Source organism: Macrobrachium rosenbergii, chromosome 37 (genome assembly GCF_040412425.1).
Source record: "Macrobrachium rosenbergii isolate ZJJX-2024 chromosome 37, ASM4041242v1, whole genome shotgun sequence".
Taxonomy (NCBI): Eukaryota; Metazoa; Arthropoda; class Malacostraca; order Decapoda; family Palaemonidae; genus Macrobrachium; species Macrobrachium rosenbergii.
Window position 1 is genome coordinate 20974037 of NC_089777.1, and position 17157 is coordinate 20991193.

The 17157-nt window shown below is 41.2% G+C and overlaps 1 protein-coding gene across 50 annotated transcripts in view; it reads right to left on the reverse strand.

Moving 5' to 3' along the window:
• The window catches only part of LOC136825405 (uncharacterized), a 979501-nt gene that overhangs the window by 340955 nt on the left and 621389 nt on the right, over positions 1–17157 (reverse strand). For all 50 annotated transcript variants that reach the window (XR_010849324.1, XR_010849322.1, XR_010849327.1 and 47 more), the window contains one exon: positions 7896–12569. Coding sequence is in view for 43 of the 50 variants with exons in the window: in XM_067081764.1 (XP_066937865.1) it covers positions 7896–12569 (4674 nt within the window). In the remaining 7 variants the exon portion in view is untranslated. The remainder of the gene's footprint in view (positions 1–7895; positions 12570–17157) is intronic.

The window sequence follows — 17157 nt, forward strand, 5'->3', positions numbered from 1 at the left end:
CTGGCACCCTCCTCCCCCCAAAAATTATTTTCTAAAGTAATGGTCACAAACTGGCGGAGCCCCAACAAAAAAAAAAAAAAAGATAGTTTCTGAAATAATCTATTAAAGAAGAAAAACAAACGTCAATGGCTGTTGGCTCTAATACCCCCTTCAGTGCCACCTGACAAGTAGGGTAATGATGGAAATGTCAGTACCCAGCGCCCAAGAGGTCAAGTTCCTCAAACGAAGATGCCCAAGAGATGCCAGTGGATTGGGGCACCTGGCATGCGTCTTGTTGTCTGATTGGCTCGTAATACCTTTCATGCTTCGCTGGAGATTGAATAGCTGGGTTGAATAAGGTTTGATAGGAGGTTATGTGGGATTTTGTAACACCCGAAAGGCGACCGCTTCTCACGTTTATCCAGTGGAACATCAAACACCGTCATCCTGGGTTTACGCGGTTTAATGAATGTTCCTTTGGAATTTTCTCCAAACTTCCGTGTTCCCTGATCATTAAACCTTCTGCATACTTTTAATTTAACCCCGCTTCCCACAATTACCTATAGGAACGTCCACGGCTAACCTGCGTTTCTGCGACGCCATTGCATACGAGACTATACTTTGGCCAAGTCTTTCATCGTAGAATTAAGTAATTTTAAGTGTCTTTCGGAAATTTTCCCACAACTTCCGTGTTCCCGGATAATTATACCTACTTTTTTTCTTTTTAATTCGAATCCTTCTTGCTTCAATATTTAATAGTTGTCGTCCATCGGCCTCCGCACTTTGGAAAATAAAATATATAACATTCTTGACATCGAATTTTATCAATACTTCCGTGTTCCCTGATAATTACACGTCCAATCTTTTACTTGAATCCTTTTTGTCACAGTAATTAAGACACATGGGTTGCCCGTCCATCGGCCTCCGCACTCTGAAGAATAAGATAACCTTCCTGGCATCTATAGTCTAAGAAAGAATTTGACGATGACGTCCGACCACAGTTTTTTCTTTCTTTTTACGTCTTTATTCGTGACTGACGTAACCCTCTTCACCCCTGAATAAATTTCCATCATTCCTCCTCGCGCCATTAGCGAGCTTCGGGGAGAGAGAGAGAGAGAGAGAGAGAGAGAGAGAGAGAGAGAGAGAGAGAGAGAGAGAGAGAGAGAGAGAGAGTAGACAAGTACAAACTTTTAAACATACCTTGTGAATGAAATCATCAATCAAATACGTTTTTTATGTATTTATTTTTAAAAGTAAACGAGGATATACATAAAATATGAAGAATTTATTCCTGAAAATGGCACAAACACAAAATAGCAATGTATCCCCAAATATACCCAGTTACGGAAGGGAGCAAGAATTTGAAAGAAAGAAAAATTAGCGGAAATCACTGGCCCTCTCCCTCGCGTAAGTCGATACCACTGAGTCCCTTCTGTTTTCTGTATCTAATATCACCCTTCCCTATCTATTATCACCCTATTTACTATTCAAAAAAAGACATTTGCCCCATTTCCTTGCCCTTAAGATATGCCGGGCAGGTGCAACCGAGCGCTACACAGGGGATGACAACATCCGTCTCAGACGACATCTGTCTCACAATTGGCTTATTCGCCGTTATTTACCAAACGCCGTCAGTGCGTATTTAGCAGGAAGAAATATTCGCGACAGAGAAGAGGAGAATTAGCGGAGACTTCCGGAGTAAACACGCTCTCACTCTCTCCTTCCACGCTCTCGCTCACCCTCTCTCACTTCATCGCGAAAAATGTTCTCACTCTCGCGATTGAGACGGACGAACGAACGAATGAGCAAAGCCCGGGTGTCCCCCCGTCCCCCACCCCAACATTTTTGGCAACTTTTCTGTAAACGTTTTCTTCACAGACGTCGTACGTCGTGGCAGCGGTGTAAAGTATAGGTAGAGGTTTGTCTTTCTCTCTTTCTCTCTCGGTGTCTTTTTGCGTGCGTGAGCATGCACAGGTGTATGTATGGATGTAATGCGCATGTGTGTGTGCGCGCGTGCGCGGCGCGCGTACGTGAGAGTACGTCTTCAAATCAAGATAATATAATTTACTGCCATCAATGTTATATGAATGAACTAAGGCAGGAGAGAACTAATAGTCTCACATCACACGATATCGTACTGCAAACCTACCTTTAAATCTCTCTCTCTCTCTCTCTCTCTCTCTCTCTCTCTCTCTCTCTCTCCACGTTCCTTTTGACGTTGCAGGGTTAGTATTCTTGGCATCGCCATACGAAAATAGCCAGAGATGTTGAAAGAAAAAAAAGATGAGAAACGAACCGACCGAGAAACTGAAACTGGCAACTTGGCTAATAACGCGTGATTTTGAAATGGGTTCGCTGATGCCCAAGTAACAAATGCAGTTAGGAGCTGCGCATGCGTTGTTGCTATTTAGACGTTATGGTTATTTAGACATTGCTGCCGACTTATACATCGCAATCTGATTGCAACATTGCTTAGACGTAGACCGTCCACATGATTGTTATCCTTGCATAGCGAATTTGGCAGAGAGTAAATTTGGCTGTCTGTGACTGATTTAGACCATAATATAGAATGTCATAAGTGTATTTTTTACTTTTAAAACTTCATTATTATCTGCTAGTTTTAATTGAAGGGAAGTATTTCCTTTCATCATATATTTTTTAGCAAGTTCATAATTCATATTTAACCATTTCTTTGTAATCAAAATTCATTATTACTTCCTATTTATCGTCAATTTCAAGATGAATGTGGAGGAACTTGCAGGCCAATATACAAACAGACAGATGTGTTGTAGAAAGACCAGTCGCTTCAATCTCTCTCTCTCTCTCTCTCTCTCTCTCTCTCTCTCTCTCTCTCTCTCTCTCTCTTTACTAACAGAAATACTTTTTCCTCTCTCGCTTTCCCCCACCCTCTCTCACTCTCTCTGCACGGCAAGCACCAAGGTCTGAAGAAATAGCTACGAGAAAGAAGATAATTACGAAAAGTAAACAACCGGTACATTTCACCAAACAGGTGGAAAACAGAAGCTGGTACAGAATTCCAAAGCTGTAAATGTGTTTATATATAGGTATATATATATACATATACATATATATATATATATATATATATATATATATATATATATATATATATATATATATATATATATATATATATTGCAGGTGGTAATACCATCATTCATATACTCCTTACGTGTGACTTAGAGTTTTGTTTGATGTTATCAGAAAATAAAATAAAAACATCTTTGGGAAAAAAACTCAATATAAATAAAAAAAAAAGTTTAGGTTGGGCTTAAAAAAATACATAAAATAAATGCTTTAAACAATACAGCGAAAATAACAAATCAATATTCATAATAATGGCAATAGTTGCAAATAAATCATAATAAATAATGGCTGCAATACAGTCAAATAACGCCATGCAAAAGAAATCACTACCCACTACAGATGATCAATGCAGACGTTATCTGCGTTGATGCACCTTGTCGCCACCCTTATTTAAACAATGCTACTTCTGGTCCTGTCAGTTTTTTTAATAATGGTTCTAGCATGCTGTTTAATGAAAGTATTATTTTTTTAGCGTCAAGGAGAAAATGGAAGAAAGTCACGAAGATTATAAGCCATAAACAAAGTGCTTTCTTCCACTTTCCAAAGGACTTAGAAGGACTTTGAAAGACTCAGTTTGGCTCTGGAATGTCAAGTCACGAAGATTATAAGCCAAAGAGTGCTTCCTTCCAAGCACACCTTCCAAAATGATCGTCAGGAGAGAGCAAGTCACCTTGTGGGGCGACGCGTTCGAGAACTACAATTTATTTTATTAAATGCGGCTAGCTAGATGCACTCCGTCACACCTGGCGAGGTTAGACGTGACCTAACTACCTTCAAACTACTCTAACTACTTTTTCAACTACTCTCGTTTTCAAAATGATCTACCGGAAGCACACGCTTTTTTTTTTTTTTTTTTTGAAGTAGGCTGGTCAGTAGACGATGGAAGGTTAGATACGGACGAGGTTAGGTCAACTATTAGTTTCTAATCAAAGGCCTTGTGCAACCAACGCTACGGTCACCTGACCTGACCCCGAGGTCATGTCAAAAAAGAAAAAGGACGTAGGATCTTTTTGATGTGTTTTATGAATCATATATCTTTTTAGTTGTCAAAACACAAGCAGGGTGGCTGACCCTGAGCTCAATCCAAACAGGTGGGGATCTTTTTTGTTGTGGGATTACTATATATGGGAGATTTAGGGATTTTTCCTGGTGAAGGGAGGGGTTGTGGGGGGAGGGGTAGGGATGGGGGGATTCTCAAACGCATCTGCTTCACTACGGTCACTCACCCTCCGGACTCACGAACAACTCCAGGTCCTCCTTGATCCTTTTGGCAATCTCCCCGCCCCCCTCGATGGTGGGCGTCAGCGGCTCCGAGGAGGCGCCTTGAGGAACGCCGAAAGCCGCGTTCAACCTTTTCGTTATATCTTCCTTTTCCTTTTCCTCATCCTCCTCCTCCCCATTCTTCTTCTTCCTCTTCTTCTTCTTCGTCCCCTCCTCCTCCTCCTCTTCCTCCTCCTTCTCCTCCCCTCCTTCATCTTCGTCGTCGGTGTCGCCGAAGTGCAGGTTCTTCTCCTTCTTGCGATCCTTCACCCGCTGCAGGAATTCCTGGACGACCAGCTCCCTCTGCGTCGGGGGCGTCGTTTCCCGGACGCGCTCCCGCTTCGGGCGGCTCACTTTGATGACCTTCCTCTCCCTCCGGTCGAATCGGGTCTCCATCGCCTTCCAGTACTCCTTCATCAGCATCTGGCGGTACTTCTCGTTCTCGCTGACGGGGGGGTCGATCAGTTTCTTCGGTTCCCCGCACGGAATCGGCTTGAAGTAACTCAGGAACCTCTCCTCCGCCTCCAGCATGGCCCTCGTCGGAGGAATGCGCAGCTTCCCCGTGTCCTTCTTCTCTTCTTCCTCCTCCTCCTCTTTCTTCCCGTGTTTGGCCTTCGGCGCCCCCCTGAAGTACGAGAGGTATCGTTTTTCGGCCTCGAGTTGGAATTCGTCCGGTTCGGTGTTGAGTTCGACGGCGCTCTGGGGCCTCGATCGTCTCGCGGGACCGGGACTGAAGTAGGACAGGTATCTCTTCTCGGCCTCCAACTGTTGGGCATCGGGCAGCGAAGAAGGAGGAGGTTCGTAGTGGGACGTGGGGCGAGGGCGTTTCAGAAGGGGTGTGAAGTATGACAGGTATCGCTGCTCGGCCGCTAATTGCTCCGCGTCGGGTTCAGGTGTGTGCTGTTTCTCGACAGGTGGTGGGCGTGGCGGCCCCGGCTGGAAGTACTTCAGGTAACGCCTCTCGGCCTCGAGTTGTTCCGCGTCGGGTTCCGGCGTGCGTTCGGCGTGGGAAGAAGAGGAACGCGCTGTCGCTGGCCCCGCGTTGAAATAAGACAGGTATCTCCTCTGCGCCTCTACCTGTGCGGCGTCCGGCTCAGGTGTTTTCTCCTCCTCGGGGCGTGACCTTGGTCTCGGGGGTCCGGAATGAAAGTAGGCTTCGTATCGACGCTGCGCCGCCAACTGTTCCTCGTCAGGTTCGGAGGATATTCTCTCGTCCTCGCCGTAGGACAAGCAGCCCCTCGGAGGACCGACGAAGTAGTTATTGTAACGTCGTTGGGCTTCTATCTGTTGCAAGGATAAATCCGTCTGCTCGTCGGGGTTGACGGGAGGCCGACGGCGGCCGTAAGGAGGGTCCTGAAAATACGACAGGTATCGGCGCTCGGCCCACACCTGCTCTGGGTCACGCTCATCGATGGGGGTGCGAGGGCGTGGAGGCGGGGAGGGGAGGAGGAGGGGAGGAGGGCGACCCCCTCGGATCTTCTCTCTGCTTACCTGCGTCAGATGCGGGACTCTTCTTCACAATCTCCTCCTCCTCCTCGGCGCCTCGAGGAGGAACTTCACTGCTTTCGTGACAGCCGTTCACGTCGCCGGAACCACCGCTCACCTGAGGCGTTGGTTTGAGCTCCATGGTCGACGGCAGCTGACTCAATAATTTATTGGTCCGGTCGAGTCGAGCGAAAAACAGCCACTCGGCCAGCCCTTGCGCCTGCAACCTTTGCGACGAAAAGGGCCCGACGTGGCTGACGGGGCGAGAGGCCGGGGCGGAGTGACTGGCGGAGGGCGACCGCCCCCTGCCCTTCCTCCTCGAAACTTGATGGGTGACAGGTGACCGATCGGGGGATTTCTGCTGAAGGCAATGACCGTCCGTAGAAGTAGCGGCAGAAGGGTTGAGTTGGTGGTCGTTTGAGAACACAGGAGGCGTGTACTGAAGGCACCAGGTGACAGGCCTCCTTGGCTGTCTGGTGCGGTACGACAGTTCTTGGTCTGTCTTCGAACCGGACTGGGCATAGGGCTCCTGGCACAGGTACAGAGACTCTGCCGTGGCGGTGCCACGCACAGCACTGACAGTGCCTGGCGCCGGTAACCTGGCATTAGGGGGTATTTATGGGGCGGTGGGGAGGAGGAGGCGGTGGGGGTGGAGGAGGGGGGAGGGGGAGGGGAAGGTGACGGTGGTGATGTAGGAAGGGCCCTTGGCAAACTAGATATGGCACAGTTATCTTGTAGGGGAGCGCTGTTATGGGAGGCCAAGTTAGGTGTTATTTCACAGGGTACTGCAACGTGTGGGGGGCAGAGCACTTCCTGATCAACGTGATCATTATCATTGTTTTCTTGCAACTGATGATGATACTGACGTATTTCTCTAATCAGAGAGGCATCAGCTTCGCTAATACTACGGTCACTCGGCAAAGGCAAATCAAAGTCTCGAGATGTGTGTTTATCTTTAGGCCTATTCTTGTCTTCGTCTGGTAAACTGTGAGTTTTGGGAGGGCTAAGTGACATGGGATCGTCAAATGCGGATTCAGCTGGTGGAGGGGGGATGGGTGGGGGTTCAGGTGAGGTTTCTGACTTTGTTGCTGATGATGTTATTGCAGCTGAAGCCTCTGGAATGGTTAGTGCCACACTTGTCTTACCGTTGCAACTTGAAGACTTCTCTGGAAGGCAGGGTATTTCATGCAATTCTGCAGCTGTGTCCGTCGGCTGACTAAAGGGCTTCCACATACTCCGTAGTGTCTTTGGGTTGCCAACAGCTGCTCTGATCATTTCGGTCAGTTCTGGAAGCTCTGGGTCGTCGATCATCTGCTTGAGGGTCTGTTCTAGAGAAATCTCGGTAGTTTTCTTATTTCCAGCATCACTGTTAATTAAAATTTCAGAATCAGTGGCATAGCCCCTATCATCATTAGAAGGTACTTTAGCTTTTGATTTAGCAGCTCCATGTCTGTGCTTCCCATTACTGCGCCTTGACCCTGGGTCACTCAGGTATCCATCATCAGCACCGTCACCAGTCAATCTTTTCATTACAGGTTTTGGTACAGGTGGTTTTCCTCTAGGGATTCTATGGACTGGGGCAAAGGAGGGGTAAACATTGGCTCTGATTTTGGATGTGGTAACATTTTCTTCTGGTGCATTAGCTTTGACTGATTCTGTACTCTTGTCTTGTATTTGTCCAGGGTTATCTGTTTTCTGTAAATCAGCAGGGGCTTCTGCTGCTGAGACTTCTTCTTGAGAATTCTGGCTGTCTGCTTTCTCTGCTACCCTGGCAGGTGGCAGGGGCATCTCCTCAGGGATGGTTGCCAGATCATCTGTGGATACTGAAGATGACGATCGCCTATCTAACCTTCCATTCCTCTCTGATTTGTAAGCATTAACAAAAGAAAGAGATTGATTTTGTTTAACTGGGTTAAGTGAAAAATCAGGCAGGCTACTAGGCTGAACGGGAGAGCCTGGAGGCGGTACAGGGATTTGCGAAGCGTCAGGCTTAGTGGATAGATTAACAGCTAAGGATTCGCTAGGCTTCAAAGGATTATTAGTAGGATTAGAAGCCAACCTACCGTTATCCCATGAGAGATCTTTGTCCCATCGAGGAGGAGTTTCTGTGGTTTTCTTCAGTTTAGGACTTGAAACTTCACCTTCCGCTAATACAGTCTTCAGTTCATCTACAACTCGTAAGGGCATTTTCTCCTGGAACTGCCGTGGAGGGGCTTCGGGTGCTTCTTTCTGTCTCTGCTGTTGCATTACCGATTGTTGTTGTAACTCTTGGATAAGTACTCTTTGCTGTTTGTGCAGCTCCTGAAGGTGAGGATCCCTTGGTGGAGGTACTGGTCGCGCCTCTGATGACGTTCCAAATAGCCATTTACTACAATCGTACCTGACTGCAGGATTTTCATCTAATTCTGATTCCGTCTCAAGATCTGTTTCATATTCGGTGTCGGTTTGAGATGCAGCTTCATACATACGAACGTTCCTAGTTGGGTCTGTTTGAATTGCGATGGTGTTACTTGTCTTAACTTCTTTCACTGATGAAGACCGAGCAGGAATTTCTGGTTCTGTTTGTGTCACAATTTCTTTTGTTTCTTTCTGATTTGTATTTTCTTTGGTAACCTTTACTTTCTCTTCTTTAGGTGTTGCCGATCGGGATCTTTCAAGAGATTTCAGCAATTTTGATGGCTTTACACCTTCTTCAACCTCTCCTGAAAAGTTGAACATTTCTGCAGTCAATGCTGCAAGTTCATCAATGCTATTTATTTTGTCCTTCTCAAATCCAGGGCTCTTGCGAGCTTCCTGTGGAGAACCCAATTTATTAGCTTTACTTACAGAACCAGGTTCTTTCGGCAAATTTACTTCAACCTTTACATCTCTTACAACAGGGACTACATACTCATCACTAGCTATTTTTGATTCTAGTTCAGCAAGTGTTTTCTTATCTCCCTGCGCTATCACTCCTTGAAAAGGATTAACATTGTCATATAATGACTGGAAGTTTTCTTCCTCTTGTACTGGAAAAGTGGGAGTAGAACTCTTAAGACTAGCTGATGCTGTTGGATCACTCGGAGTAAGTAAAGATATCTGATCTTCTTGTACAGATTCTTGTATAACAGGCAAACTCCTTGGCGGAGACACTGTCATTGCAGACATCTCAGATGGGGCTACTGATACTGATGCAACAGATGTTACAGGTAATGGGGCCACTAACGTCTCGCTTTCAGTGGTGTTGTCTGTGGTAGGAGGTAACTGACTTTCCTGAACAGGAGGAACTTCAGAATCTTCAGCTGCAACCTGGCAGGGGGGAGACCTATCTTCATCAGAAGGTTTCTTTGCATCATTTTCTTGAGAAGTTTCTTTTTTGCCATGCAACAGTACAGCTGTCTGAGCTTTAGATTCCGTTTCATCAGAGACTGTGGCCTTTGAAGGTGCCACAGATATGTTTATTTTCTTCTCTGTGAGCTGACTCTGTTCAATTACAATTACAGTGTTTGGCACATCTTTCTGCAAGTCTAAAACTTCTTCGTAAGGAGGAAGGGGTGGAGGAGATTCTTCCTTTGCAGGAGCCTGAATTTTGAATACCTCACACTTAACTCCACTTGATTCAGGTTTGCCTATCTCAACTACGTCGGTAGATTTTATGGTAGTCTGTACCATTTTAATTTCTTTTTCTTCGACTATCTTTGTTGAGTCCTCTGGTTTTGTTTCTTTTAAGTTTCTGTTCTCCTCTGCTTTTAGCTCAGGTACCTTTGATGACTCGTCAGGATTTGGTTCTAATGTTTTTCCTTCGCCTGACTTTGGTTCATCCGTCTTAGTCAACTCACCTGACTTTGATTCATCCGTCTTAGTCAATTCACTTGACTTTGGTTCATCCGTCTTAGTCAGTTCACCTGACTTTGGTTCATCCGTCTTAGTCAGTTCACTTGACTTTGGTTCAGCAGCCTTTAAAGGTTCATTTGTTTTTGTATCATTAATTTTTATTGATTCACTGGAAGTAGTTGATGCTGTGTTATCTGAGCACTCAGCAGAGAGCTCCTCAACTGTTACTGGAATAAGTTTTTTCTTTCTTCTTGGAGGTTTGGCTCTCTCTGGAAGCCTAGGTAGAAGGTTTTCATTTCTGTTATTTATATCTTCAACAGATGTAGGTAAGGTTATTATGATATCACTCTCTAGCTCTTGTGTCGTTTCTTCCATTTCTCTTACAACAACAGTTTCCTGTTCCTGTGCTTCACATGTGACTAGCTGTGGACCTGAAATCCTATGTGTTTCTTTAGTTATCTCCTTTAAGATTACGGGCTTATTGGGGTCACTTTTATGGTCTTTGGAACCTGAATTATTTGATCCTTTTATCTGCTGGTCATTGTCGAGATCGAAGCGAACTTCTTTCTTCAATTCTTGAGAAGAACTAAGGGATCGATTACTTCCTTTGAGGCTTGATTGACTTTCCCCATGAGCTACTTTTTTACAGGACGCAGCAATGTCCCTTCTGGCACCCTCTGTATCTTCACTCTCACTTTCAGATGTCGTTATCAAATCTGATTTTCTATTTTTCCTTTCTTTGTATTTCTTTCTCAAGTACTTTGGAGAACCTTTCTTCAAGAAATCAGCAATATTAAAACCTTTCTTAGAATCCTCTCCTTTAGATACATCTGGTGTGTGCGGTCTACTTGGTGGCTTGCTAGATTTAGAATCTGGTGTGTCAGGCCTTAAAGACTGTGGTGTTTGAGATCTACTGATCTGGGGAGTTTCTGGTCGACTTGATTCTTCTTTTGCAGAGTCATTTGAAGACTTACCATCTTCCTTAGGAGTAGTAGGTCTTTCACTGGATGTACCCTCTTTGGTCTTGAGTTTCTTTCTTATTTTGATCATCTCCAGAATTCTCTCCTTCACTTTTTCAAACTTTCCAGCTGCAGAAGAAGGTCTAGGAACTTCTTCTACAGCCTCTGCTTCAACAGGGGATGCGGTCTCTGGTTTCTCAACAATCTCTATGTCAGGAATTTCAATATCCTCTTCAGGTACATCAACACCTTCAACATCAACTTTAATATCAAGCAAAAGCTGGCGCAGGAAGGCCTCGTCAATGTCATCGGGAATATGAGTGCTCTCTAATGTGTCTAGAAAGTCATTAAGATCACTCTCCTGGTAACTTCTACGTAGTCTCTCAAGTTCCTTGAAAACTCGTTCATCATTGTATGATTCTCTTGATATATATGGCTGCAGTTCCTTGTTCTTAGACCACCAGCGTCGCTTGATATCCACTTTCGGTGGCTGAATGCCTGCTGATGGTGGCAAAGGAGGTTTATCATCAGAGATAATATCAGGGCCCTGTTGATCAGATTTATCCTCTCCATTTATATTACTAGTTTCAGCAAAAACCTCGGCTACTGGCATATCTGACTTTTCATTAGAATTTATTTCCATGCATGTAACGTCATACGCACCATTCTGACGGTGTACTGCGTCAGTTTGTTCTTTCTTTCCTGTAGTATGCTGAGAAAGGGGACTCAAAGGGGATTCTGAATGACTAGATTTAGTACTGCCACTCCCCTCAGCAAGGGACTCAACATGCTTTATTGTTTCAACAGTTTTCTTCTCCGTAAAATATATCTTGACAGTATCTTGAGATTGAGTTGGGATTTCGTTCTCTTCCTCTGAATACTGTCTCTTTTGTAGAAGATTTTGAGCAGCCTGCTCAATGCTCTCTAGCTCGTCAATTGCATCTTTGATGCTCGTTTGTCTTTTACGTTCCAGCTGTGGTGTTCCTTTAGGTGTGGCACTTGGGTCTTTAGAAGTTTGAGCCTTTGCTGGGGAAGCTTTCACTTCATCTTGAGTTTCATCTAAACATGAGAGACGTGAGTTGATAGATGAAAGCTCAGACATGTCTTTTGCCATAGTATCATCAGAGTTTGCAGTTGTTGTGGAGGCCACAGTTGCAGTGGAAGCCATTGACATCCTCCATCCTTCTGATGATCGAGGGGAAGAAGGAAGAGACCCTGAAACATCCCCTCTGGCAGGATCTCCTCCCGATGCACTTGAATAGTACTGACCCATTTTGGAATCCAGCTTCTTTCTGGGCGGTGAACCTAAGGAGTCTTCTTCTTCCTCTTCACTCTCTTGAATTGTTGGATACTCACTGGCTCTTTTCACTGCAACGTTTAGGCTTTTCGGTATAATGATATGCAATTCCTCCTCTTCCTCTTCTTCTTCTCCTGAGTCCTCCTCTTCGTCGCCTTCTTCTTCTTCCTCGTATCCTTCTTGCTCTGTGAGTAAATGTTCTACCTCTAGCTCTGGGTACTGTCTCTCAGCCTTCTCTAATTCCTCTTCAAAGTTCACAAAAAATGAGTCCTCGTTTTCCAAAGTGGAGGAATTTTCCTCGGTTCGACTTCGCTTGGGCGTATCGCTGTCACCGTTTTCGTTCGGAAATTCTATCACAGCACCCGTGGCCAGGTCGTACTCTACATAAGGTCCTGTGGGCTCTGTGAGTGCCTCTCCTTCATACTGAGCTAAATCAAACACCAGAGTGTCAGTTGAGGTATCTGTCTGTGAGCTGTGTTCCCCGTCGTCACTTTCGTTTGAAAATCTAGACTGTCCAGAGGTTACTCTGAGAGACTGTAGCTGCCTGTAAGGGTCGTGCTGATCTTCAGCGTCAGTTTCGACGAGCTGGTGGTCTTCTTCAAATGTCCGTAGGATTTCTGGGTCCGCTCCGTATGTTTCTAGGATGATGACTGTTGTGTCAGAATCGTCTGAAGTTACAGGAACGGGTGAAGGAATCAGTGTACTACCTAACAGAGCACTATTGTGTTAGTCTTATATTAAAACTCAGAAGACATAAAACAAGCGTGAGAGACAGTGACTGCATAGCCAGGAGCCAATGCAGGTCTTAAGAGTTTTGAAATTAGTTCTAAGAGTAATAGAGCAATGCAAAAAAAAAAAAAAAAACACGAAATAGTTTATACAATAAAATAATTTATTGCAAGGTGCGATAATCCTGAAATAGAGTAATTTCACATTTAATAGAATGTCTTCTTAAGAAATTCATAGAGGAGGAGGAGGAGTCTAAAAGTTATTTAATGAAAGGGGCATCATTGGTTAAGGCCAGTCCAGTACCCTCCATGCTGAAGGTCAATAACCACAACTTCAACCCAACTCTATTATGACTTCATATCATACCATATTAATGGAGGAGGCTCATGCGGTTACTCATATCCAAATTATGGTTCCATGTTGTTATGTTCATATCATCAAAGCTTAAGACGGTCGTATAATGATCTTATACGCGAGTAAAAAAATGAAGCGATGCATGTATTATACACGCAGTGAATACATATACAGTATATGTGTGTATTTATACTCCATATGCACCAGCTGTATAATGCATATACTTAGAAAAAATCCTCGTCAGTGCGAGAGTTGTATTAATATTATTAATATCAATAGGGTTCGACTCACTCGTCACTTGTTGTCTCATCCTCAAGTGATTAATGTAAGTTTACTACATGGCTTCAAAAACTTGAAAACAGGAAGCAAATGTAAATTATGTATTCTGTTATAAAATAGAGGATATGTATCACGTTTTCACTAACTTTTCTATAGGAAAAATACTGTAGAAAATATGCATGGAGGAAATATGTTTCCTTTGAAAGAGAATTCACAAGCTGTGACAGTTTCAGAATGAGTTTTTGAACTGTGACAGTCTCCAAAAGTGTATCATGGACAGCAGTGACCAACTCTAAAACGTCTTCAGATGTATGTTGATTGAGGTAGTGTGCACCAAAGAGCATGGGATATTTCCGAACACTGGACCCTGAAGATGTATCCAATACTAACACGAAAGTACTTGGCACTCTGTCGTTTGATTTTTGAACATTTCTACATTCCTTGTGGTTTCAGCTAATAGTCAAATCACATGTATATTTGTATTTTTAGTGATATATACTATATATCTATCACTAAAAATATATATAAATATCTATATATTTTTAGTGATATATATCAATATATATATATATATATATATATATATATATATATATATATATATATATATATATATATATATATATATATATATATATTATATATATATAATCTTAAATGGATAATTTCATGGATATGTAAATGTATATAAACTTTTCACTGACACTGCCATATACCTAAACACATACACATACTATCGAAACTCACACAGACACTGCCATATATATATATATATATATATATATATATATATATATATATATATATATATATATATATATATATATATATATATATGAAAGAGATTTCAACGGTAAACATCCGGTATCGTCAATATTTTCCTAAAACTTCAGTAAGTTACAAATTTTTATATGCATTTACACACACCTTGAAAAGTGTATTCTCAAGACACCTCAGAAAACGATTTATTACCAATTAAGACATCTGATAAATGACAGATGCAATAAATAACAAAATCGTAAATATTCTCGGGTCAAAATCTCTTGAAGGAAAAATATAAGCATATCACGATTTCTTAAATTGGTTCGACCCCCTAAGGTTATTTACCACAAAAAAATAAACTGGAATTTTAAACAATGTCTCAAAATTTTCTGAAATTACCTGATAGATTTTCACAGAGAAATCCTTTTCAAATATTCGAAGAGATATTGTGTTTTTATTGTGTATATAAATATGCCTTTAAATGTTTAAGAAATTTTTTTTTTTGTATTAATATTGAAAAGTACACGTAATGCGTTTCATCAATTACTGTGAATTGATATCCTTTTTTAAATTAGATGCAAACCTTTTGCCTAATACCACTCGACTGAAGTGAATTAATTTAAACCAAATAATTAAAAAACTGAATGACTGAATACGAAGACTTTAAATTCCTCAGAATATTGAAAAGCAAAATTTATCCTGAAGAATCTTGCTCAAGTATTGAAATGAACATTTCGGATTGTTTCGTATGAATAAGCGTGTCTTTCGAATAATAATAATAATAATAATAATAATAATAATAATAATAATAATAATAATAATAATAATAATAATAATAATAACAACAACAACCTTACAATACGAGTGAAGGAATACCAAGCGATATAAAAAAAGAAGCAATAACAACTATGCTGCTCAAATGTTTAGTTCAAACCCCGTAGAGTTTCACAACATTGCCTTCAAGGCTAATAGGCAAGATTTTCACTTTCCCAAATCATATGGCTTCAATCGAAATAATGTTTTTAAATTATAAAATGTGATAACATGCCTTGTTTTTCATATATTATTGACCTTAGAGAGAGAGAGAGAGAGAGAGAGAGAGAGAGAGAGAGAGAGAGAGAGAGAGAGAGAGAGAGAGAGAGAGAAAATGTGAAAAATACATCAAGTACAGTAAAGCCATCAGTTGCATGGATACAAATGTAAAACAGAGAGAGAGAGAGAGAGAGAGAGAGAGAGAGAGAGAGAGAGAGAGAGAGAGAGAGAGCAAAAAGTAGTCTCATAACTGTTATAACATTGGTGCAACGGTATCATGTCACAAAACCAGTGAGTCGGAAGAATAAAATTAACAAAAATTTAAACAGAAAATTCCGATCCTTACCGCAAAGATTGTTCCCTGACACCCCTCCCCATCTCTCCCCCTCCCCTCCCCTCCCCTCACTACTAAAAGATCCCCCACACCAAAAAATTAATAGACCAAATAAATAAAAACCAGATATACAGTATCGAATCATTTAGACTACTTGGGGAATCACTCTAGTGTAAAGTTCTTAAACAATAAACTTTTTTTTTATTTTTGGTTGAAGAAGCTTAAATTATTATTATTATTATTATTATTATTATTATTATTATTATTATTATTATTATTATTATTATTATTATTATTATTATCGACGAAACGATTCTATAAAATATTTGAAAAATACTCGACACCGTGAAATTTTTGCCACGCATAATAATAATAATAATAATAATAATAATAATAATAATAATAATAATAATAAAAATAATAATAATAATTATAATTATTATTATTATTATTATTATTATTATTATTATTAGTATTATTATTATTTACTAATCGCTTCTATAAAAATTCAGACGTACTCTGCTGAATTGTTGAAATGAATAATAATAATAATAATAATAATAATAATAATAATAATAATAATAATAATAATAATAATAATAATTATTATTATTATTATTATTATCGACAAATCAGTTCTATCAAAATTCAGACATACACTGCTAAATTGTTGAAATGCATAACAATAATAATAATAATAATAATAATAATAATAATAATAATAATAATAATAATAATAATAATCCCACCAGTTCTTCTTCCTCCCTTTAACGAGAATTAGGTCGACCTTCATCCGTGTCATCTCCAGGTGTATAAGAAACTGATTATCTAACAGGTGAGTGGGGGAGGAGGTGGTCTGGGTAGGGAGAGGGAGGAGGGGGGAGGGGAAGTGGACGGGTGGGGGAGATAATTAAAGGCGCAATGCTGAGGGAAAGAATTGATGGTGATGATGATGGTGAGGAGGAAGAGGAAGGGAAAGAGGGTGAAGGGGAGGATTATGATGGTGATAATGATGATGATATATGATGAAGGTATATAAGGAATATAATGATAATGATGAGATAATTATGATGATGATATATAGCGAATATAATGATAATGATGATGATTATAATAAAGATGTTCCGTATTTGTAAAGGATTTACTTAGATTGTAAATATAAACAATTATTAAACAATAATAATAATAATAATAATAATAATAATAATAATAATAATAATAATAATAATAATAATAATAATAACAGTTCTACTCCAAGGTCACACTTCTCAAAATAGCAAATTCTTGGTATTGAGAACAACCTTGTGAAAGAGAGAGAGAGAGAGAGAGAGAGAGAGAGAGAGAGAGAGAGAGAGAGAGAGAGTTTGTGAACTATACATCAAGCATAACAAAGACATCAGTCCCACAGATACAAATGAAAAGAGAGAGAGAGAGAGAGAGAGAGAGAGAGAGAGAGAGAGAGAGAGAGAGAGTTTGTGAATTATATATCAAGAAAAACAAATACATCAGTCACATACATACAAATGAAAAACGAGAGAGAGAGAGAGAGAGAGAGAGAGAGAGAGAGAGAGAGAGAGAGAGAGAGAGAGAGAGAGAGAAACTTCCCCCTTTCCCAAAAAACATCCCCTAATTTTTGTATTTCCTCCGCAACAACTCGAGTGAGTCACGCTGAGAATCTTCCGTGCATGAATGCAGGGAAAAAAGCAAAAAAAAAAAAAAAAAAAAAAAAAAAAAAAAGACATGGCGGCTCCTCCCTCCCGCGTCTG